The sequence below is a fragment of the Oncorhynchus masou genome, chromosome 12 (assembly GCF_036934945.1).
Source record: "Oncorhynchus masou masou isolate Uvic2021 chromosome 12, UVic_Omas_1.1, whole genome shotgun sequence".
NCBI lineage: Eukaryota > Metazoa > Chordata > Actinopteri > Salmoniformes > Salmonidae > Oncorhynchus > Oncorhynchus masou.
Genome location: NC_088223.1, coordinates 72,246,721 through 72,271,697, shown reverse-complemented (window position 1 = coordinate 72,271,697; position 24,977 = coordinate 72,246,721). Strand labels below are relative to the sequence as shown.

General features: G+C 42.8%; 1 protein-coding gene and 1 pseudogene across 1 annotated transcript; one reads left to right on the top strand and one right to left on the bottom strand.

Moving 5' to 3' along the window:
• The first annotated feature begins 428 nt into the window (after nt 1-428).
• LOC135550796 (thread biopolymer filament subunit alpha-like) lies at nt 429-2,007 on the top strand (annotated as a pseudogene).
• A 3,269-nt stretch (nt 2,008-5,276) lies between these two features.
• On the bottom strand, nt 5,277-24,606 carry mybbp1a (MYB binding protein (P160) 1a). Its single transcript, XM_064981910.1, has 26 exons — nt 24,382-24,606; nt 23,847-23,942; nt 22,710-22,793; nt 22,502-22,576; nt 21,029-21,136; nt 19,757-19,947; nt 19,481-19,648; nt 19,089-19,206; nt 18,572-18,861; nt 18,380-18,490; nt 15,946-16,071; nt 15,538-15,744; nt 15,346-15,454; nt 15,106-15,193; nt 14,688-14,851; nt 14,404-14,526; nt 13,154-13,282; nt 12,728-12,901; nt 12,352-12,509; nt 8,167-8,386; nt 7,881-8,012; nt 7,685-7,753; nt 7,368-7,481; nt 7,042-7,146; nt 6,818-6,942; nt 5,277-6,018 (listed from the first exon to the last, which is right to left on the bottom strand). The coding sequence occupies exons 1-26, from the start codon at nt 24,583-24,585 to the stop codon at nt 5,703-5,705; spliced, it is 3,804 nt and encodes a 1,267-aa protein (XP_064837982.1). The 5' UTR covers nt 24,586-24,606; the 3' UTR covers nt 5,277-5,702.
• Nucleotides 24,607-24,977: the final 371 nt, after the last annotated feature.

The following is a 24,977-nucleotide window of genomic DNA, read 5'->3' as shown; positions in this document are numbered from 1 at the left end:
CTTCAGTGAGGCGGTACAATCTCCAAAAACGATGGCTCGATAGCACGACACTGGAAGATAAAACGGAGATCAGTCCTTGCCAGGCAATTAAAAGGCTTTAGTGAAAGAGCCAAAGTAAGTGCACCCTTATTGTCAAGAAGAACATCCATCCAGTGCCAAGGCAACACGAGTCAGGGAGGCTGAGCTTCTGGAAATACATAAGTCCCTGGTCGCCTGGGGGGCAGCAGTATCTCTCCCGACATCTGTGGGATTAGATGGCCTGTCGGGCAGACGCTGGTCTGTCTGTAAGCCCAGCTACCTGCAGTGACGTGAGCTGCCTCCCCAGCAAATGGACAGCCCTAGTGTATATAAACCCCTGGGAGGCTGGCAGTCCGTCATTCTATAACTAGGGAACTCATCTTGGACACCCCAGCTTTGAGGCTGCTGACATGGCGGAGACTAACCTGAGAATCAGTGGGGGGCGGTGAGGTTTCGGGGTTCACCTATGGGGGCAACAGGCTCTTCTCTGGGGGCAGGAGCGGTGGAGCTGGTGGCGGAGGGGCCGAACTGGCCCTCTCCAGATCTTTTGGAATTGGGGGGGTGGACCAGCGGGGCTCGGCATGAGAAGAGGGCTCGGGGAGGGCTGGGAATAGGAGGTGGAGGAGGTGGTCTTGGGATGGGAATAGGTGGACATGCCCTGGCTCTAGGAGGAGGTGGTGGAGGGACAGCAGGGTTCAGGGCTGGAGTGGCCCCACTCAGGGCTCACTTGGGTGGCCGGGTCTTCAAGATCGGAGGCAACCCGTCGTTCCTGAGCTCCACCACCGCAGCGGGTGGTGACGTGGGTGGTCTCAGCCCCGTGCCCAGCATCGACCCCTCGCTGCCCTCCCTCAACACAGTCCAGGTGACCTGCCTAAAGGAAAAGGGGGAGCTGAAGGTTTGCCACCTTTATTGACAAGGTATGTCACATAAACATTACACGTCATACAGACATTATGTTTTAATGACTATAATCAATTAGCAGTGAAAGTTGATGTTGCTATTTAGCCACTGTTTCAGACTTTTAATGCAATTGTATACATTTTTTAAGTGCAGTAATATTTTAAGTGCATTTGTACTCGAACAACCAAATTAAACTCAATATTTGTATTTCTGCTTGAACAAACACAATTATTATCATTATGTTTATCAGTATTCCATCTACCCATCAACATCCTCCACAACCCAATCCTGTGAGTATTTTTCATACATTGACCTACCAGAATTAATGTCTGTGCTTCAATCGAAACCCAATTGAGGATAGTATCAGATTGTCCTTGTTTTCGAATTGATAGCAATGCTCATGTATGTATTCAACATTGTTAACATGCTAAAACATATTACGCATGTATTGTTTGAATATTGTGCATGTGATTTGGTCTGGCAAAATAAAATGGGCCAATTGGAATGTCCTCAACATCAATGTCCAAAATCATTCAAGCTCATTGAAATTCAGACCCATTCATGGAGAGGAACATCACCAGACTGTATGTCTGTGTGTTAACCTAATAGAAATCAATGTGTGTACAGTATTTATCGATCTGGCCTCACTCTCTGTGGTCCCCAGGCTCGCTCTCTGGAGCAGACCAACGCTGTGCTGAGGGCCAATATCTCCATGTTCACCAACCCGGGGGAGGGCGGCCCTGCAAGCACTTCTATCCTGCTCACCTTCGCCATCGGCACCTACAAGACCCAGATCGATGGCCTGTCCACCACCAAGGAGGCCATTATCACCGAGATTGAGCACTTCAAGAGCCCCATCGACGACGTCCAGAGCAGGTGGAGTGGGGTTAGGGTCGATTACCTCACAATACAGTGGGGCCATAATGAAATAATCTGTGACCCCATAATACACAGTACAGTATATACAGTTGGGTCTACTAGTCTATAGTGTTCAATACATTAATAATCTGCTGGCCGCACCAGGTCTGAAGATTTTTTTATTTAACCTTTATTTAACTAGGCAAGTCAGTTAAGAACAAATTCTTATTTACAATGATGGCCTAACAGTGGATTAACTGCCTTGTTCAGGAGCATGACGAGAGATTTTTACCTTGTTAACTCGGGAATTCGATCCAGCAACCTTTCGGTTACTAGCCCAACGCTCTAACCACTAGGCTACCTGCCGCTCGAAGTCTCTCAGCCTCATGTAGGTGTTATGACTTTGCTTTATAATTACCTCGGCAGATCAATGCTTTTAATGCTCAGTTGGAGCAAAATCTAATAATAGCCTTCGTTGTTCTCCAGCAGCAGAGTCTTGAGACTATTGTTCTAAAGAGAATCTGTATCCAATCATCACAGAGCTTGAGATTCAATTGTACTGTGAAAATAACAAATACCCACATTTTGTTTCAGCCAGTACACAATATATTATCCTTTAAACTCATGAAGCAGAATTGTAGACATTGATAATATATGAAACTTAATGCATAAATGTGACTGTGATGTTAAGATTTGAGGAGACTGCCCAAACCAAGTCATTAGAGATGGACTGGACCACATTAAGAGGTATGGATACATCATGGTGTTGTCATTTACATTTACATTTAAGTCATTTAGCAGACGCTCTTATACAGAGCGACTTACAATCAAACTATGGAAAGATTAGTCAAACAGAGGCTGGTGGGAGGTGCTATTGGACAGGCTCATTGTAATAGCTGGAAGGGAATACTATCAAACATATGGAGACCACGCTTGACTCTGTTCCCTTCAGTCCATTCCTGCCATTACAATGATCACGTCCTCCTATCACTCCTTTCACCAGCCTCTGCTGATTCAAACAATTGAAATAATGAATGACATTGTTATGGCTACGAAAACCACTATTCCCATGCTTTAACAAGAGGTGAACAACCTCTACCTGAGCATTTTCGAGCTTCAAACCAACATTGGTGGACTGGAAGTTCAGATCAGTCTCTCAAAGCAGGTGTATGATGCTGTGAGTACATGATGACATAACTATTTTACTGAAACATTCTAACCTTGCAAGGCGGGGGGGGTTCAGTGCACATTTAGGCTCTCAAAAATGAGCAAACATGAAAACATTGAGCATGTTTTCCTTTTGGTACACTTTCCTGGTGATAGTTTTATTCAAATTCTACATATGCACCGTTCCTTACCTGTTCCTGTACTCAACCAGTAAAAGCATTCCTTCCAGAGTCTTCTGAAGATGCTCCCCTGCCCAGGCGCTGCATTAAAATGTCTCCCCATCAATTATGGAGATTTAGACAAGCTGAGAGCCAGCACTCAACACTAAGCACCGCTGCTGGTCTCTCTCACTAAATCAACCAGATGATCACCACTGCAGAACCTGACCTTCCATAAGTGTTCACAACATTAAGAATTTACATTACAGATCCTGTGACTCTCTATACCCTTTCTGCATCCTAAAAAACAGCTTCATTTTGGTACACAGGAGGGACAATATGGGTCTGTAAGTGCAACAAAAACACTGTTACAGTATTAATGGGGCTCAACAAAGATTAGGGAACATTTACCAGTCATATTGAACCGTGTTCAAATAAAGGCTACATGCCTAATGTGTTTCCAGAGTTCAGTTGTGACTGTAAATCACTGCTCAGATAGTGGTATGAACATAATAAGCTATTGTTTAATGTGTTGTCATATCCACAAGGAAGTTTAAAACAATTGTAGACATTACACACGTCCTGTTGTGCTTTGTGTTGTAGAAAGTGGAGGCGAGGAACATCGTGACAGGTCAGCCTTCTCCATCGCCAACGCAGACCAGGCCCAGGTCATGCCCTGACGGACATCAAGGCCCACTACAAAGCCCTGGCCCAGCAAGCAGGATTCCCTGGTGTCTGTGCAGGACAGTGTATTTACCCTGCAGTGACCTACAGTAGTATCTTGTCTGCATTTTCTCAATTGGTTAAGCTAGTATTATGTTAACGCAATATAAAGTTATCTGAAGTCTGCCAGGCAGTATCTAACTATAACTGATTGCAAACACCATTGGAATCAGTACAACATCCATTATCTGCCATTCGTATACCTGATTAGTTCCTCAAGTGGATGTTCTTAGTATTGCACTCAGAATATGCTGTAGCCTACACAGGACCGTTTCTGTTAAAACAGTAGAACATTTGGTTGGATGACACTAAGACTGGTGAGGGCACCATGGAAATGTAACATCTCCAACCCAGTACTCAGACTCAAACCAAAGAGGAGCTGCGCGTGTACAAACTGCAGATAGACAGGCTCAAGACCCTGGTAGGATTATTCTCTTGAAGATAATCCGAGCTGTTGATATGCACCGTTGTCTCAAAGAAAATGTTTATTTCTTTGATTTCATTAAGTATCTCGTGGAGCAGCTAACCAAATTCCACACAATTTTAGTTCTGGGTTAACCTGATAAATGCTCACCAGTGTTAAATAATCAGACCTGACCTCTCCAGTTGGATGAGGCAGCGTCCCAGACACTCACCTGCAAGTCGCAGCTTGATGACATAAGAATGGGGTACACACCTGTTAGATATGAGGCACTTTCATGTGCAGCATAACCCATGAATCATGCTCTTCTTACAGTAAATAACACTATAGTCAAGAGTACCAGGAACTCCTGTCCAGTAAAATGTCTCTTGAGATCACCGCATACAAGAAGCTCCTAGACAGTGAGGTCTCATACATCACCCACAACCATTTAAGAATTGATTGAAGTTCTACATCTGTAATGTGTATCATTTCAGACTGAAGTCCGACACGGTCATGCCGGCTCTGGGGGCAGCAGCTACATGTTCTCCAGCCTGAGCACAGCTCCCATCTCTATGAACTAGTATTGTGTATCCTGAAAAATTATTTTAATAGGTAATCAAATGTCAAGATACTGTAAATTCACATGGAAAAACATGCTGTACTTATCTTTCTATTTGGGGTTGAGGTACAAGGCAGACCCTTCCTCATTCAGTCTCAATATACTGAGGACAGACCAGAGAATCTGCCTAGAGACCCAGCTCCATAGGGTTGAGATGGAACCTTGTTTTGGCAGGATTACGAACAAATAGCAACCCAATAAAGTCAACACTGTCCCAAATTCTGTTCTGTGACTTACTGTATGAAGTGTTTCATATCAATAAAAGCACTGTGATGTACCACATTCAATGGGCTTGAGGTTATGATTCATGCAATGTTCCCTCAGTTGGGGAGCTCATTCAAGGTAAACTTTGGTAATACTAGTTCAAAGGCTTGACCACTCCAGAGACCCTAAGGTGTAGGGGGAAGCAAAGACTACAGAGACAATCGAGCACTGTCCACAAACCTTTCGCCATGACTTTATGAAGTTACAAAACCAGAGCGTGAGGCCCCATCTCCACATCAGGTGATAAAACACATTTTACATCAATAAAAGCACTACCATGTACCACATTCAATGGGCTTGAGGTCTACTAGCATAATGCCAAAAGGTCAGGATTCACACCATGTCCACTATGCATCTTTTAAAGGCAATGTTCGGGGAGCTCATTCAAGGTAACCGTTGCATGCCTTTTAAATGTGCATAACCTGATTGAATCCTGGCCAATGACATCTTGTTAGTTCATAGACGAGAAGGTTAGAGACAATCTAGCACAGGCCACAAACCTCTCACCCTGACCGTATGAAAAATATATAAACAGAAAAGTTACAAAACCAGAGTGAGGCCCCGTACACACATATAGTCTAGATAGTATACTTTATTCTCTGCCTCCCTGCTGCTTCTTTTTCTTCTGTTTGATTGCAGACTGTGTCATCTTGGCCTTCTTGGCCAGCCCCTGTCCAGGTGTCTCTTCTCCTGGCTGTTTCTTATTTTTGTTCCTTTTCTTCTTTCCTTCCTCTGGTTTCCCCAAGGGGACTGTGTTGGCATCTGCTGCCCCTTTCTCAGAGACAGGCAATTGCTTCTTGCGGTTCTTTCTCTTTTTGGTTTCTGGCAGGAATCCTTTCTTCTTCTTGGGAGCGGTCGGCTCAGCCTGGTCCTCCTTGGTTTTCCTGATCCTGTCCCGTTTGGGCTTTCTGTTAAAGATGGATCCACAAAAACATGGTATTAGAGCAGAGGTTCTCAAAATGGGTCCACAGCCAGATCTCAAAATAAATGTTAGTAATAATAAATGTAAAAAATAATGTAGTTTACAATGTATGAGGCTGGTAAGCAACATGGGATATTGGTATCCACAACGGGCAGTTTTAAAGCTTAAATTAGTCCAAGTTCTCTCTGCCTCGTGGCAAAATGTGTAGAATTGCATGAAAGTAGCTTCAACTGCAAAATCTTCTCTCCGATGCGAAGAGGCAAGCATTTACAATATTCCTTCCCAGGGCCCGAGACTAGGTTTGTCTGGCCATTCACTGCCGAAGTCATAGTAAAACTCCTTGTATATCACTCGAGTTGTTCTGAATATGACGGGGTTCCTGATGAATTCGCGGCAGGTAGCCTAGCGGTTAAGAGCGTTGGGTCAGTAACCAAAAGGCCGCTGGTTCGAAGCCCACGAGCAGACTAGGTTAAAAAAATCTGATGTACACCTAAGCAAGGCACTAAACCCTAATTGCTCTTTTAAGACTCTGGATGAGTGTAAAAAGGGGTCCCCTGCCCCAAAAAGTTGGAGATCCCCTTGAAGGACAACTAACCAACCTGCTCTATGGGTATACTGCCACTGCAGCTCTTACCAATTATCTGAAATACTTTCCACTATCAACATTGCTCACATCCAACAACAACAAAAAACCTGTCAAGTAGGCCTCAATGATTATATGTTACTATGAGTATTGTTGGTACATTTAATTCCCTATGACATGGTAGTGTGGCGGAGTTACTCACATGACTCCAAAGTGTTTCATGACAGCCCAGTAGGTGTCCTCCATCTGCCCTGTCTTTTTGAAGCCCAGAACCTCTCTCATGGACTGAAGAACGTTCTTGAGGGGCTCCAGAGCCACAGACAGTTTCTATAAAAAACACAGGAGACAAAGGTAGGTCTAAGAACCTACAAAAATCCTCCCATGTTAGTAGGACAGGGAAATGTGGTGAAATTAGAGTTGGTTTACCTGCTGGTTGACATTTTTGACCAGGAACAGGCCAAGCTCCAGGGCTTTGACCAACTTCTCCTGGACCACCTTGTTCTTAGCGGTCTCAACTACAGTCTCCAGACTCTGAGGAGAACAACATCCACAACCATATCTGTAACGTATTCTAAAATCGACAGCTCAGGGAGAGAGAGGTGATTTATCATCTAAGACAAACCTATAGAGTGAACTGCATGAAAAGCAATTGCTAGTTGATCTAAGTCTAATGTGATGTAGAGATTGATTCCTATGGTTTGCAGTTTCACGTTCTCTAATGTCTAAGCTTGGGTGAGGTGTTTGATGCCTACCGCTGCCACCTGGCCCACCGCCTTCTGAAGCAGCGCTGCCCAGGGGTCGCCTGCCAACAGCTGCTGTACCTCCCTGCTCTGCAGCCCCCGCAGCACCATGGCACTAGCCTGGCTCTGTGGAACACAAAGTCAAACCCTCAATGTGCAGATGTTATTCTACAGATCAATGGTATTTACCATCAGGCTGAAAGGATAATTGGCTGGGAAGAGTTTGGTTAGTCATTATTGTTTTAAAAGTGGAGCTGGTAGAAGTTGACCCATGGTTAGATGCTTATTTTTACTCCTAATTGTTGAGGTGAGGAGCCTGCTAGCCTTACTTGTTGGTGTTCTCTGATTCCTATTGTGATGTGTTCCACTGCAGTCTCCAATAGGTTCACACACAGAACCTACACACAACAGAAGATAATCACGGTTACACCAGCCACAAGAGGAAAATAATTATTCATCTTCAAGTGTTTATACAGTCCCTTGAGGGTAGTGTAGATAGAATAAGAGTTGTTGCCGTTGTCTCACAGGGAAGCGGGTGAAGAGGTCGATGAACATCAGACCTGACAGAGGGCTCTTCCTGCGTGTCATGAAGGAGCGCAGAGCCCCTTTAAAGATGTCAGACACCCTCTCCACGTCCACGTTACCCATGAATCTCAACTGCAGCACAAGGAGATTTCAGCATATCAACAGGTTGGTTTTACACAAAAGACAATAATAGTAAATACTCAGCTTACATTCAGGTTGAATCTAGTGGTTGGTTAAGGACCAACTTATGTCACTGTAGTGAAATTTGAAAGGTAAAGAGACTTACCTCCTCAGTTGATAGAATTGTCTTGCCGTCTGCGGAGGCCCCGGGCACCCCCCCTCTCAGCACCTTGACCAGGTACAGAGATGCACTGAAGAAGTAGAGTGACACTGAGGAGTCCGAGAGCTTCTGGGCTTTGGTCATGAGTTTCTCCAGCAGGTCGTGGAGCTCCCCCTGTCTGTCACCTACGGTCTTACAGTACTGCTTGGCCCGGCATAGCTGGTTCCTGGGGGAGTAAAGGATAATGTTACTGACTGATCAGTACAGCAGAATAATACTGGAAAACTTGACAGGAATAGCTCAGTCTTCAATGCAGCTGCATCTGACAAGCTGTTCTACATAGGTGCATAAAGAAGTAAAACAAATCCTGGCTTACATCTATTACATAGCTTGGTGCTTTGTGTTAATGAGTTTTAATACCGTTAACACTATTATACATGGCTCTAGTGCACTGACACTTGGGAGCACAATAAACATATTTGATGAGTGTTTGTTTTAATGACAGGAAATCACTAAAAGTTCATGAATAAACTGTATGAGGGTTCCATGCTCAATCAGGCACAATGTACTCTCATGAGTCACTTGTGAGAGAAATGTTCAGCTGCCCCTTTAAGTTAGTCAGAGGTAGTAGTCGTGGCCAAAAGTTGAGAATGACAAATATTAATTTTCAAAGTCTGCTGCCTCAGTTTGTATGATGGCAATTTGCATATACTCCAGAATGTTATGAAGAGTGATCAGATGAATTGCAATCCCTCCCTGCAGTCCCTCTTTGCCATGCAAATGAACTGAATACCCAAAAAACATTTCCACTGCATTTCAGCCCTGCCACAAAAGGACCAGCTAACATGTCAGTGATTCTCTCGTTAACACAGGTGTGAGTGTTGACGAGGACAAGGCTGGAGATCCCTCTGTCATGCTGAGAGTTCGAATAACAGACTGGAAGCTTCAAAAGGAGGGTGGTGCTTGGAATCATTGTTCTTTCTCTGTCAACCATGGTTTCCTGCAAGGAAGGCAAGGATATTGCTGCCAGTAAGATTGCACCTAAATCAACCACTTATCAGATCACCAAGAACTTCAAGGAGAGCGATTCAATTGTTGTGAAGAAGGCTTCAGGGCGCCCAAGAAAGTCCAGCAAGCGCCAGGATAGTCTCCTAAAGTTGATTCAGCTGCGGGATCGGGGCACCACCAGTACAGAGCTTGCCCAGGAATGGCAGCAGGCAGGTGCATCGGCATGCACAGTGAGGCGAAGACTTTTGGAGGATGGCCTAGTGTCAAGAAGGGTAGCAAAGAAAACACTTCTCTCCATGAAAAACATCCGGGACAGACTGATATTCTGCAAAAGGTACAGGGATTGGACTGCTGTGGACTGGGGTAAAGTCATTTTCTCTGATGAATCCCTTTTCCGATTGTTTGGGGCATCCGGAAAAAAGCTTGTCCAGAGAAGACAAGGTGAGCGCTACCATCAGTCCTGTGTCATGCCAAAAGTAAAGCATCCTGAGATCATTCATGTGTGGGGTTGCTTCTCAGCCAAGGGAGTCGGCTCACTCACGATTTCGCCTAAGAACACAGCCATGAATAAAGAATGGTACCAGCACATCCTCCGAGAGCAACTTCTCCCAACCATCCAGGAACAGTTTGGTGACGAATAATGCCTTTTACAGCATGATGAGGCACCTTACCATAAGGCAAAAGTGATAACTAAGTGGCTCGGGGAACAAAACATCGATATTTTGGGTCCATGGCCAGGAAACTCCAGACCTTAATCCCATTGAGAACTTGTGGTCAATCCTCAAGAGGCGGGTGGACAAACAAAAAAACAAATTCTGACAAACTCCAAGCATTGATTATGCAAGAATGGGCTGCCATCAGTCAAGATGTGGCCCAGAAGTTACTTGACAGCATGCCAGGGCGGATTGCAGAGGTCTTGAAAAAGGGTCAACACTGCAAATATTGACTCTTTGCATCAACTTCATGTAATTGTCAATAAAAGCCTTTGACACTTATGAAATGCTTGTAATTGTACTTCAGTATTCCATAGTAACATTTGACAAGCAGCAAACTTGGCGGAATTTAATATTTGTCATTGCAAAACTTTTGGCCACGACTGTATATAGGGATACGGTACCATTTGGGACAAGAGGAGGAGTGATTGGAAGCTATGAATCCACTTGTATTGTTCTCTAGCGTATGTTACTGTATCTGTAGCCTTTCAGTCATTAACACTAGTTAGCATTGGCTCGCAAAACTACCTTTAACTTCCTGATAGGACATATCTAACATCACACACTGAACTCTTGTTTGATATCATTTTTTGCATGACGAGTGGGGATGCATTCTGTACTCAGTCAATGATTTTGATATGCAGGATTCATACACATTATGACTTAACCAAATTTCCATGATCAACAATTGGAGGCGTCCCCATGTACATATGGCACACTCAGTAATTACTGGGACAGTGACACATTGTTGTTTTGGCTCAGTACTCCAGCACTTTGGATGACAAATGATACAATGACCATGAGGTTAAAGTACAGACTCTCAGCTATACATTTTAGGGTATTTTAATCCATATCGGGTGAATAGTTTAGAAATTACAGCACTTTTTGTTCATAGTATTGGGCCAAATTAATTTGTCTATTAAAGTAGTCTAAAGGGTAATATTTAGTCACATTTCCAGCAGGCACTGATTACATCAAGCTTGTGGACTCTACAAACTTGTTGGATGCATTCGTTTTGGTTGTGTTAGATTATTTTGTGCCCAATAGAAATGAATGGTATAATAATAATGTATTGTCATTGGAGTCACTTCAATTGTAAATAAGAATATAATATGATTGTAAACACTTTTATATTAAAAGCACACGCTACCATGACTGCGGATAGTCCTGAAAGAAACGTGAACAAGTATGAGTGAGAAAGTTAGACGCACAAATATCATACCCACTCAAAAATCCTAACCTCCCGTTGTTGCAATGGTGAGACATTAGCATGTCTGGGGTTGACATGTGCGCGTCTAACGTGCTCACTTATCGTATCATTTCAAATCCAAAGTGCTGGAGTACAAAGCCGAAACAAAAATGTCACTATCGTAACAATTACGGAGGACACTGTATTAAAAAAGTATGCGTAATGTGGTATCGACACAGGGAGGCTGCTCTCCTATCCCATGACATTGAGCAAGGCACTTAACCCCCCACAAAGTAGAACCCCTGCTAGGCAACTGTATGAAACACATGTGGTCAGCCCTCAGTGTGGAGAGCTACTGGGTGTTCAGGCTCTTGATCAAGCCCTTTAATAAGGTCTGGTTGAGCAGTTCATTTTGTAAACTGTGATTTGTCAGAAGGGGACAGGAATAAAAACCTGCATAACCATTAGTTCTCCTGGAGGATGGTTGATCACCCTTAATGTAAAACATTGCAACATTACAAATAAGTTATGCCTCTTGAAATAATTTGCTCATTCAAAATATCAAGAGGTGAAATGGCTATGGTAGGCCCACACATCTTCAGGAAATTAACCTTTTCTAGTTCAGTCATTTATCTTAGCTACATTAGAGTTGTTTACTTTGCAGGCTGACTATTGTGTTACAATGTCCCATACATTGGATGCTCAAATCAACTGGAAGTATCTATAAAACAACTTTTGAAGCCACATAAATCCAAAGGCAACATCTAATATTTCTTTCTACAATTAAATGTTCATGATTAGATTCACAGCGATTGAACCCAATCCCAACTAATACCATGGTAACGTGAAGTTAAGTTTTGTCAAAAATAATCATTTAAATTAGTCATATGAAATGTTTAAAAAGCAAATCAACTTTCTATGGCTTTATTCGCGAGTCGGTGGAACGTTTTTTGGAACATCAATACATGCTAAAAATAGCTTAACAGTTAACTAGAGGGTACAATATGTTTTAATTGGCTACCTAGTTAATCTGTTCTCTATCATTTTATAGGCCTACCTGCTGACGCAATGTCTGACTGTCTCTCTGTCCTTGAGCAATGGCCCACTCATCTTGCACTATGCAGGTGATGTGTGCAAACACAGATGCGCTAGTGACGTTCTGATCCTGGCTCATATGTTGATTTTATTTGATAAAATATTTAAAAACTGCCTATATAAAATTACATGGGGGAAAAAAATTATAGTAGTGTCTGTGTGTCTAATGGCACCAGCATGCCGTACTTGAAGATGTCTGCGGCCTTGCGGAGGAAGTCCTGCTCCTGCTGGTCACTCTCAGAGCTCATGCCGCTCTCGATGACGCTGAGCAGGGGCTCCACCATGCCCAGGACCAGGGGGCTGCTGCCCTGCCTGGCCAGGAACACCTCAACCAGGTCCAGCACCTGGAACACAGCAAAGAACCAGGGTCAGCGCACCATGTACATAGGGGGGACCAGCACCAGAAGAACAAGAGGCAGTGTTAGAAATAGCACTGCTCACAGCTATTGCAACAGTTATTAGTATGTGCCCAGAAGCCAGCACTAGGAGGAGCATTGGAAACATCACACCTTCCACTCATAGAACTCATCTCTCTATCCAAACAGATAAGACAGAAATAGACCTTGATCTTGAAGTCTCTGACGAGGGTCTTTTCCTTTTTTAGCTTGTCCTTCTCATCCTTCTTAGCCTGAATCTTCTTCTTTTGTTCAAGAAACAGCGCTGCGATGCTGCCGTCCAGCTTCATCATGGCTTCATCGTCCAGTTCGTCGTCATCGCTGCCATCCTGTTCTGTGGCCTGTGACGGGCAGGAAGAAAGACCCAATCCAGTTAATGTCTAGAATACCCCGGCGCTGTGTATCAATGTCCTTTCTTTTGAATCCTCCACTTTACTGAATGAGAATTTCAACCTTGAAACCACTAGAAACCTGAGACTTAATACAAAATGTATTTAAAAAATAAAAAAAATCACGGCTAATAACAACCTTAGTTACCAGTAAATACAAACCCAGAGGTAGAACAGAATATCAATGACAGGAAAGACACCTACCAGAGCACCTTGGTTCTGTAAGACCTTCATCAGCTCAATGCGGAAGTTCTGATCCACCTCGCCCCCTTCCTCCATGGCCTCATCTTCACCCTCCTCAGAGTCGTCGTCTGATGCATCTGACTGTTCCTCCTTCGGAGGAAGCAAGTAATACATATATTTAAATATTAGCAATCACTCTTATGGGATGCATTTTAAATGAAGGATATATTTAAGCAATAAGGCCCGGGGGGGTGGAATATAAATGGATACGGGTTCTTAAGCACGACGTGGAGTGCCTGGATACATTGGCATGGTCGATAAATTAGGGCCGATTTCAAGTTTTCATAATGGGTAATCAGCATTTTTAGACGACGATTACATTGCAATCCGCGAGGAGAGTGCGTGCCAAGCTGATCACCTGTTACACGAGTGCAGCATCAAAAGGACCTGGTGGCTGCAACGTATAAAAACAATCAATCAACCATGTGTAGTTAACGAGTGATTATGTTATTACTAGCTTGTCCTGCGTTGCACATAATAAATGCGGTGCCTGTTAATTTATCATTGAATCACAGCCTACTTCAACTTCGCCAAACGGGTGATTTATCAAAAGCGCATTCGCGAAAAAAAGCACAATTGTTGCACCAATGTACCTAACCATAAACAATGTCTTTCTTAAAATCAATACACAAGTATATATTTTTTTTAAAACCTGCATATTTAGTGAAAATAAATTAATGTTAGCAGGCAATATTAACTAGGGAAATTGTGTCACTTCTCTTGCGTTCCGTACAAGCAGTCAGTGTATATGCAGCAGTTTGGGCCGCCTGGCTCGTTGTGAACTGTGTGAAGATCATTTCTTCCTAACATTTGCATTATTTAAACCAAATTGATTTTATGTATTATATTAAGTTAGAATAAGTGTTCAGTATTGTTGTAATTGTCATTATTACAAATAAATACAAATATTTTTAAAATGTTCAGAACTGTTTTAATTATTTTATCTCATATATATATATATATATATTTTTTTTTTTTTAAATCGGACGATTCAACGGTATTGGCTTTCTTTGATCCTCCAATAAATCGGTATTGAAAAATCATAATCAGTCGACATCTAAACTAGTCACCAACGTAATTAGAACAGTAAACAAGTCATGTGTCATACCACAGCTTTCAACCAATCAGCATTCAGGGCTCAAACTACCCGGTTCATGATCTTTAGAATACACTTTTGTGGACATGATCAGGTGTGAAACAACTGATCTGACCTCAATCTCTCCTTCATCCTCCCCTCCTTTCTTTTTAATGTCTTTCTTCTTTATTTTGTCTGAGTCTTGATCATCCGTCACCACGACGGCACTGTCCTCCTCATCTTTATCTGGGTCCAGAACCTAAATACACAAAGCCTCTAATTAATGGACATTCCTGTAATATATCCACAAGCACTTTTACAAATCAACTAAAGTTTTACCATCAGTGAACACAATGTAATATCAAAACTACAGCTCTGCAACAGTAAAGTATTCTTTAGTCTATTTTAGTCTACACTTACATCCAAAATGGCGGTGAGGGCTCTGGCGGTGACGTGGGGACAGATGTTGGAGAAGACAGTCCGGCAGACGTGGCGGATGTGTCTACTGGGCTGGGACAGGAGTGAGAGCAGGATGTCCACTACCACCTCAGCCCAGTGGGGCTCCTCCTCTCCTCCTGCAGAACCTGGATCAATGGAGGACATGTGGTTACAGAGACATCACACCAAGGGCTGCCACATGAAACAGAGGGTGGTATTTATCAAACCTTACAGTCATTGTAAACCTGTGAAAGAGTATGGAGGGGTACTAGATAAATAGATTGTTTACATTGTCCAATTTATGGAGGATGAGTACTTCCTTCCCTGTCAGAGATGAAGACCGGGGTGGATTGTAAAGTTTGTTGGCTCTGACACATGGCCTACAGATTTGTGGTCTTACCTGTTGCTTTCTTCTTGGACTTCTTTTCTTGGGCTTTCTCCATACAGTTCTGCAGATCCTGCATCAGGTCCACCAAATCCTCTGGAGCCTTTGCGGTACAAACAAACACGTATACAGAAATGTGTGGGAAAAGAACAAGGTACAATTATGTATCTACACTTTTTTTAAATATATAATCTAAAATGTCTATAATACTATAACAATTATTTTTCTTCCCTCATTTGTTAGTTAATTGCTTACCTTGAACAGGTGAATGCCAACCAGCAGGAAGAGTTGTTGGAATGCAGAGGTCTCTGGAGTCTGGCCTTTCTTAGATTTCTTCATTAGAGTCCTTACTGACGCCAGCATACTAGATATCATAACAACAGGTTCACTACTGGCTTACATTTCTTACACCAACCTTTAAATCCCCCATCTCTACATGGTCCATACCTGTCCCAGGTCCGTCTCTGCTCAGGGCTGAAGGGCTGGGTGCTCTGGGCATACTTTGGCTTGTTGAGCAGGGCGTCGGCATACTGCACGAGGCAGTAGATCCACATGGAGCCGTCACCCGTCACACCCTGCACGTGCCTCTGGTTGCGGGCCGCCACCTCGGGGGAGTCGCCCAGCAAAGGCAGGTGGTTCATGTGCTGCAGGAGTCTGAAGGAGTTGGGAGGTTAGAGACGTGTTGACAGGGTGTGTAGAGTAACATAAATTAACTCATGCTGTGGCTTTTCATGAAATTGCCCCTTTAAAACCATATATGTTTAAAACTTAAGTGACTATTCCAGCCATGCTCTTCATATTTGACTACCCCACAGCTTGTGTTTGTTAAAGTGATAGTGTAATGTGTTATTTCACCCAAAGAAGGAGTTGATGACGACGACTCTGGTCTTCTCATCCAGGGGCACTGACAGAGTGGCTTCTGTCTCAGGTATATCTGGTGTCGCTTTCTTTGCGTTAAAGAATGCGTGGAAAAAGACAAACCTGGTGCAATGGAGGATAAAACAATGGCTTAGCATCTATTAGGGATGTGCATCTTTTCCTTTCAAGATGATTCGATAAATGGGCTCCGATACGTTTTAGTTTGAAACAATTCAAATGCACCAACATTTGTTGCATAAACACATTCATTTTTCAATCTGATGCTGATGGAGCTGGGCTCTCTAGACCTGATCTGTGTGTGTATATGGTGTCTGTACTATGTAGGCACCTGAGCTGAGCCGTAAGGGAGACTGGGTATCTACCACCCCACTACCAGAGGGATGTAGCCTGTATTTTATCTCCCCACTTTAGTTCTGAAATCACCATCGCCCACTAATTAGCTTGTCATTTTTGCAGATTACAGAAAGTGGTTGCGTTGGTAATGTATCAATATGTATTGTTTACAAATTAGCTATTAACAATGAATATATAGAACAACTTTGGATTTGTGTTGAGATAATTAATTCAGCCTACTGCTGAAATGTGCTGAGGAAAACTCAGAATTTATGAACGGCCTGTTTCGCAATTCACAACATCATTGGTGATCAAAGATAGTTACTCAGCCAAGCCAATGTGGTGGTGCAGCACCCTTCTTGTTTGAGGAGAACCCTGGCATAGTGACCATACTACATTTGGATCCGGTTGGGGTCCGCAGACCAATGCACTCGTCTTAACTTCTTTGGGACTGGGGGGCAGTATTGAGTAGCTTGGATGAATAAGGTGCCCAGAGTAAACTGCCTGCTACTCAGGCCCAGAAGCTAGAATATGCATATAATTAGTACATTTGGATAGAAAACACTCTGAAGTTTCTAAAACTGTTTGAATGATGTCTGTGTATAACAGAACTCATATGGCAGGCAAAACCATGAGAAAAAATCCAACCAGGAAGTGGGAAATCTGAGATTTGTAGGTTTTCAAGTCTTTGCCTATCCAATATACACAGTGTAAATGGGGTCATATTGCACTTCCTAAGGTTTACACTAGATGTCAACAGTCTTTAGAACCTTGTTTCAGGCTTCTACTGTGAAGGGGGAGCGAATAAGAGCTGTTTGAACCAGGTGTCTGGCAGAATGCCAGGAGCTAAATCACACATGCGTGGCCGTGAAAGCGAGCTGCGTTCCCTGTAATTTCTAAAGACAAAGGAATTGTCTGGTTGGAATATTATTGATGATTTATGATAAAAACATCCTAAAGATTGATTATATACATTGTTTGACATGTTTCTACGAACTATAATGGAACTGTTTTGACTTTGTCTGGACTAAGTGCATGCGCCTTGTGAATTTGGATTTGTGAATTAAACGCGCAAACAAAAAGGAGGTATTTGGACATAAATGATGGACTTTATCAAACATTTATTGTGGAACTGGGATTCCTGGGAGTGCATTCCGATGAAGATCAAAGGTAAGTGAATATTTATAATGCTATTTCTGAGTTTTGTGACACCTCTGCTTGGTTGAAAAATGGCTGTTTTTCTGTGGCTAGGCACTGACCTAACATAATTGCACGGTGTGCTTTTACCGTCAAGTTTTTTTGAAATCTGACACAGCGGTTGCATGAAGGAGAAGTTTATCTATAATTGTATGTATTACACTTGTATCTTAGATCAATGTTTATGATGAGCATTTCTGTAATTTGACGTTGCTCTCTGCACTTTCACCGGATGTTTGTTTGAGACAATGCATTTCTGAACATAACGCACCAATTTCAAATTAAGTTTTTGGACATAAAGATAAACTTTATCGAACAAAACACACATTTATTGTTTAACATGGAGTCCTGGGAGTGCCATCCGGTGAAGATCATCAAAGGTTAGTGATTCATTTTAATGCCATTTCTGTCTTTTGTGACACCTCTCCTTCTTTGGAAAATGGCTGTATGGTTTTCTGTGGCTAGGCACTGACGTAACATAATCGCAAGGTGTGCTTTTGCCGTAAAGCCTTTCTGAAATGGTGTATAATGGTTGTATGTTTGGGGAATTTTAATTATGAGATTTGTTTGAATTTGGCGCCCTGCAATTTCACTGGCTGTTGGCGAGGTGTCCCACATATCCCTGGGAGGTTCAACATTTGAATCAGGAAACTGTGCGTATCGGCAAATCGCTACATTACGAATATAAACTGCCCTTCAGAATACATTGGTTGTAGTGATATAAATGTTAATATTGTTACGTACATCCAACTTGGCACAGGAAAAATATAACCCTTTGCTGCTCCCACAAGTGATACCACCAAGGCATTATTTAAAATCACTTGGAGGAGCAGCAAACAGTCCAGTGACATGATGTTTTCCCTGTAGTGAGAGCTCTCACCTAGCTACATCCATCACTAGATCCTCCTCTCTCTTCACCTGGTTGTTCTCCACGATGGAGGTGAGACGCGGAATGATCCATTTCCTCAGGCGGAATATACAGTTCTCTCTCCTAAGTATAGAGACAGTCAGCAATTCATTGGAAAGGCATATATTAAGTTCTAATGTGACATGCTATAAGGGTTCTACTCACTGGACTCCGCCCTCCTGGTTTTCCTTCTGCCTGCGGGTGCTGAAGTCCAGGCAGCTTTCCAGCTGGGGGTTGAGGAACATGTCTTTGAGCCAGTCCACGTAGCTCTGCAGGGCGGTGGGCCGCAGGTGCTGCACAACCCTCCAAAAGGAGGGCACCACGGGGTAGCCCTGGTTGGTGAGCAGGGAGAAGGCCACCACCACCGCCAGCTGCTTCTCCGGTTCATCGCAGCCCTGCAGGAAGTCACCCACGTACGTCTCCATCTCGGGTGCAAACTTGAAGCGGTCTGGGAGCTGAGGGGGCGATGTGAGCGCATACTTTCAAGTCAATATATTAAAAACTAACTTTTTAGATAAGTGAGCATCTTGCTACACATGTTCTGTGACTAACTAAGACGCCTGCAGCATTACTATGTATTTCTATGACATAGTGCCATCGTGAGTCAGACATTTGACCTGGTGCCGTCGTGAGTCAGACATTTGACCTGGCTCGTGAGTCAGACATTTGATGGGAGGCTGACCTGAGCAGAGACCACGTGTTCCCCGTAGGCCCTCATCACCTCTCCATTTAACACCTGTTTCAGCTGGACCAGGGTCAGCAAGGGCAAGGCACTGCCCAGCAGCCGGTAGCTCAGGTAACTGTGGCACAGAGAGAAGACCGCATGTTGGCACAGCTATGGACATTTGCGACAAAGGAGGGAAAACAAGAACATACACGCACATTGTGTGTGTGTGGGGGGGGGGTGCTTGCAATAAATTTGAAAAATGACAGGAACAATTTAAAATGACAGGGTAACAATTTAAAATGACAGGGGTCTTGACAACAGAACATCGTTCAATCATCTAATACTCAGGTTCAGGGTCCAAATGTAAGTGGGGAGCAATAGTCTTTTAACCCCAGTTCTGTGCTTACTGTGTGGGCCCTGGCTGGTCTTTTAACATTCCCTTGATTATTGTCTCCCTCCAGAAGAGCTCAAAGTTGTCCTCCTTCAGAGAGATCTGCAGCAGGTCCAGAGCCACCGCAGGCAGTAGGCGGTCCTTTTTGACAGAGCGGGCAGCCATCTTCAGTACCTCTGTTAACCTAGGGGAGAGGAAACACAGGTTTTGATTGTACATTTAGTCAAAGTGTGTGTGTGTCACCATGACCATGGAAGAAGAAACCTGAACATAGTGGTAAAAATCTGCTCACTTAGGGATATTGTCCATGGTAATGATTGTGGAGGTACCCAGCAGCTTCTTCAGCTTCTTGGGCTTGAGCACCTGGGGGAACTTCTGCATGGCCACCAGGAGGAGCTGCAGCTGCTCGGGGGTGCTGAAGGCGGAGGACAGGTCTGCCTGCAGAGCTCCCAGCAACACCTCCTCAAACACCTCCTCTGACGTCTGGAGAAACACAAACACAAGTCATATTGACTGCACCCTTCCACACCAGGATTTATCACATTGGGACCCCATGAGAAGCAGGGTCCGACATTAAAGATGGCACATAAAATGGCGAGTAAAATCAGGGCCAGTGTATCTTGTCAGCGCCAGTAACTTCTCAGCATGTTCCAGATCAACATTTACCTGCTATGTCGTAGTCCACCATTTTAAACCATTGAAGACTACACGCAGAAAGTCATGCTATTTGAATTTGAGCCATATGATTGGCCATTCATTCAAATACGACGATGCTACCACTAGTCAAAACTTGTTGAGCATTCGAGCAGTACATGAGTTGATGCCTTTACAAACATCACACGCAAGCTGTCCAGAGAAAACAAGCGTCCATCAATCTTTTGTTTATTTAACTATGCAAGTCAGTTAAGAACAAATTCTTATTTACAATGACGGCCTACCCTGGCCAAACCCCGATGATGCTGGGCCAATTGTGTGCTGCCCTATGGGACTTCCAATCACGGCTGGTTGTGATACAGTCTGGATTCTAACCAGGGTGTCTGTAGTGACTCCTCTAGCACTGAGATGCAGTGTCTTAGACCGCTGCGCCACTCGGGAGCCCCAATCTACTGGCTGAGCTTATTTATTTTAGGGAAATAGTGAACAGACTAGCAGTATGCTGGCTGCTGTTGATTGTCTGCACAAAGAAAGCTACAAAAAGACACCTGGCATTCGTCTTGGCTAGCCTATTGTAGCTATGACGATCTCTCTTTTGGAATGCAGAACGTCTTAAAAAGGGGCAGCGTCCTATTTTGGAAAGTAGGAAAAAATTATCTTATTAACATTTTTTAGAATAAAAAATGTCTGCAATTAATACAATTCTAAAGAATGGAGTAATGACTTAGATTGCTAAATAATATTACACAACTTCAATACCATAATAACCAGATAGCTTATTAATAGCTGAATACAGAGAAAGCATTCCAACCTATAGGCCCTGCATGGTCCCAATGCATTTAAAAACTACACCATGTTCGGGCCAGTAATTATTTATGAAGTATGAAGTAGAGCTGGCTGAGTCACTCACCTCAGACAAGATGTCCACCATGGTCTTCCTGGGAAGGTCCCGCAGGTGTTCTCTGTGAAGCGAGAGACTCTGGAGGAGCTGGACACACTCCAGCACAACCTGCGGCTCCTGTCACACACACACAGGTAAGTAAGCATACCAAACACACACTGAAAATTAGAGACAGAGCTAGGTTCGGCAGTAACAATAGATGGACATATCGACTGGGTTGGCTGACTTCACGAAAATGATGCATGACGAGGCTGGAAGGCGTGCGTTGCTATGATTCTGAATGGTCAGATAGCTAGCAACAATGACAAGAAACAACAATGACAAGAAACTGCAATGTAGGGAATCAAAGGTGGCTCGTTTCAGCTCATTGTATCTTGCTATATACGTCTTGTTTTTAGTTTTTTTGACTGATGTCAAGTCTATGCTAATATGGCTACAATAAAACATTGACTAAATATAAATTTAACTAAAATAAAAAGCAACATGAAACAATTAACTATTTTACAGAGTTAGAATTCATATAAGGAAATCAGTCAATTGAAATCAATTCATTAGGCACTAATCTATGGATTTCATATGACAGGGAATACAGATATAATAGATATAACAATCCCCGAGCTGACAAGGTAAAAATATGTTGTTCTGCCCCTCAACAAGGCAGGGCAAGCACACCCACTGTTCCCCTGGTAGGCCCTCATTGTAAACAAGATTTGGACTTAACTTACTTGTCTAGTTAAATAAAAAAATGAAATGCTGTGCAACATCTCCCATTCACATAGAGTTGATCATGCTCTTGATTGTGGCCATTGGAATGTTGTCCCACTCCTCAGTGGCTGTGAGAATTTGCTGGATATTGGCTTTAACTAGGACACGCATTCCAAACATGCTGAATGGGTGACATGTCTGAGTATTGTGGTGGGCTGGGCGCATGCTAGGTAGCCAGTCGTACTTTTTCTGTTGCACATTGGTGCGGCTGGCTTCCGGGTTAAGCGAGTGTGTTAAGTAATACAGCTTGGTAGGGTGGTGTTTTGGAGGACACATTCCTCTCGACCTTCGCCTCTCCCTAGCCCGTACGGGAGTTGCAGCGATGGGACAAGACTAACTACCAATTGGATATCTCAAAATTAGGAAGCATCAGCAAACCGCGTGCCCCCATGTCATCATACACGTGGTCTGCGATTGTAAACAAATGTGTGCACAACAGAGAGAAATACGCTTTTTATGCAAATGGAACATTTCTGGCATCTTCTATTTCAGCTCATGAAACCAACACTTCACATGTTGCGTTTGTATTTTTGTTCAGTGTAGTTTACATGTTGTAAACAGTCTAAGCCAACCCCGTCTGTTTTTCCCCATAGTTCCGCACCCGTCAGTTTTGTTGCTAAACAACCAACCCGTCTATGTGCTCCTCCATTATCTGCACCAAACATGGTATACTAATCTTCTCTGCCAAGCCCTTGGGTTACCTGGTGTCATTCTTACCTTTGGAAGGCGTGTGGACTGAGACAAGGCAAGCACACCAAAGAAGTTCCCAAAAGCAGCATTTCTGATGAGTTTCTGTCAACACAAGATACAGTATAAAATGGAGATCTTCATTGACCGATTACATTAAGTTTTGTGTTAGTAAAATGACTAATAAATATTTACCATGGTACACAGCATCTAACTTTAGGTCATATCACATGCTCACCTTTTTCACTGTCACCAAGTTGTGCTTCTCTTTGATTTGATCAAATGCGGTACGCAGAGATACCTCCTCAAACACACTCAGGACCTGACAACCAAAACAATGAAAGATAAATTATGCACAAGTCACCATCTTCTAACATGTTAATAACTCATTCGTTACATTTACATTTAAGTCATTTAGACATGTACAAAGAGACGCAGGATTTTGCTGAGCCATTAGATGTATAGTATGGTGGCCACCCACTGCCATGAGTGGGTGAAAACGCACTTTGGTGATGAAATTTCACTTCCTTATGTTATAAAATAGTTTACCAAGACAAATATGATTGTTCCTGTTCTGAATCGTTCAGGGGGTCTTTTAATTCACCATATATATCCATAAAGTCAGATTTTGTAACCTAATACATCCGATAAGCACAGAACTATGTTGACAGAGCAGTGCAGCTTTTTCACTGCAACTTTTGAGGTTTTTACATGTCGTCCTCTTCAATGTTTCCATAGGTTACAAAAAAACTACATTTTTCCCCCTCTGGCCTTCATTGACTTAGTCACCCTAATTTTAGCCATCTTACAAGGGTAAAAACTCCAATGGAGTAAAGTACTTAAGTTAAAAATACTTGAAAGTACTACTTAAGTAGTTTTTGGTAGTATCTGTACTTTATTTATATTTTTAACATTTACATTCCTAAAGGAAATAATCTACTTTTTACTCCATACATTTTCCCTGACACACAAGTATTTGTTACATTTTGAATGCTTAGCAGGACAGAAAATTGTCCAATTCGCACACTTATAAGGAATTTGAAATGATTTATACTTTAAAATTTTGATACTTAAGTACATTTTATCAATTACATTTACCTTTGATATTTAAGTATTTTTAAAACCAAATACTTTGACTTTTACTCGTAGTATTTTACTGGGTGACTTTCACTGGAGTCATTTTCTATTAATAACATATCTTTAATTTTACTCAAGTATGAGATTTAGTACTTTCCCACCACTGAAAAACGCCAATAACTTTGAACGGCTTATAATAGCAACATGAGGTTTGGACCATTGGTTTTCTTGTAGGACTATCTACACAATTAACATTGTTTTACCCATTTGTCAAAATATGCATTTTTGATTGCATTACCTGTCCCAAAGCCAAACTGAAGCCTGGCCGGGCAGCCTCTCTGGTGTGTGCCAAGCCATCCACCAGTCTCTTCAGAGTGTACTTCAGCTCATCTGACTAGAAAGGAAAGACAAGACCTTATGGCTAAAATGTCAAGAACTGGATGGCTCCATAAAGTGAACATAAAATGTACGTGTGGTAGCCCCTACCCCTTCCAAAGAGAGTTTGACAACTCAAATTGATAGAATTAGAGTAAGGCGCATGCCAGCAATCAAAGCTCACAATTCAACACACATGGCCATGTGTGAAATAATATTCCTGGGCATCTCCAGTAGTTAGCAACGTTAGCCTCACTAGCTAGCCAATCTGCTCAGCGTTTTACAGCTGTACTAATCTGGAAAATGATAATGTTATGGGTTGCTCTAAAGTGCAACACCCATCAATATCATAATGTGACAATGTGCCTAGCTAACTAATGTCGATAGTTTAGCAAAATAAGTAGGCTATGTTAGCTAACTGTTAGCTAGCAACTGAGAGCAGACCCAAACACACCAACCTTTTCACTCTTCTTCAGATATTGAATGAGATTTTCAATGGCTTTCAGCCGTATATCTTGTTCAGGTTTAGCGATATCCCAGAAGAAGTCCAGGAACTCGCGGTTTTGTTGGAGAATACCCTTTGCATCCTTAATTTTTGGTCGCACTGGTTCATTTTCTATCTCCCCCATATCTAAATGCATCGTAGTGGCCATGCATGCCATGTGACAATTTGGAGAAAAACGTGCATGACCCCAGCATCTAAAAAAAAAACGCACATCTTCCGGGTTCAAAGGAAGTCCATTTTCTTCACGAGCCATCCAGCTTTTGTCAGCTCTTTGCTGGTTTACACAGGCATCCCAATTCTGACCGTTTACCCAATTATTGGCAAAATAACTGAGCGGACTGGTCAGAAAGACACATTAGTGGAAATGGATAAAAATTGGGCTGCCTGTGTAAACGCAGCCGTTGTAGCCTATACTGTGGTGTATGGTGATAATGGCTACTCAGCATAACATCTTTGAACTCATGCTTCTGCAGCCTAATCTGTAACAGTTGTCATATGAAGCAAAATATACAGTACCAGACAAAAGTTTGGACACACCTACTCATTCAA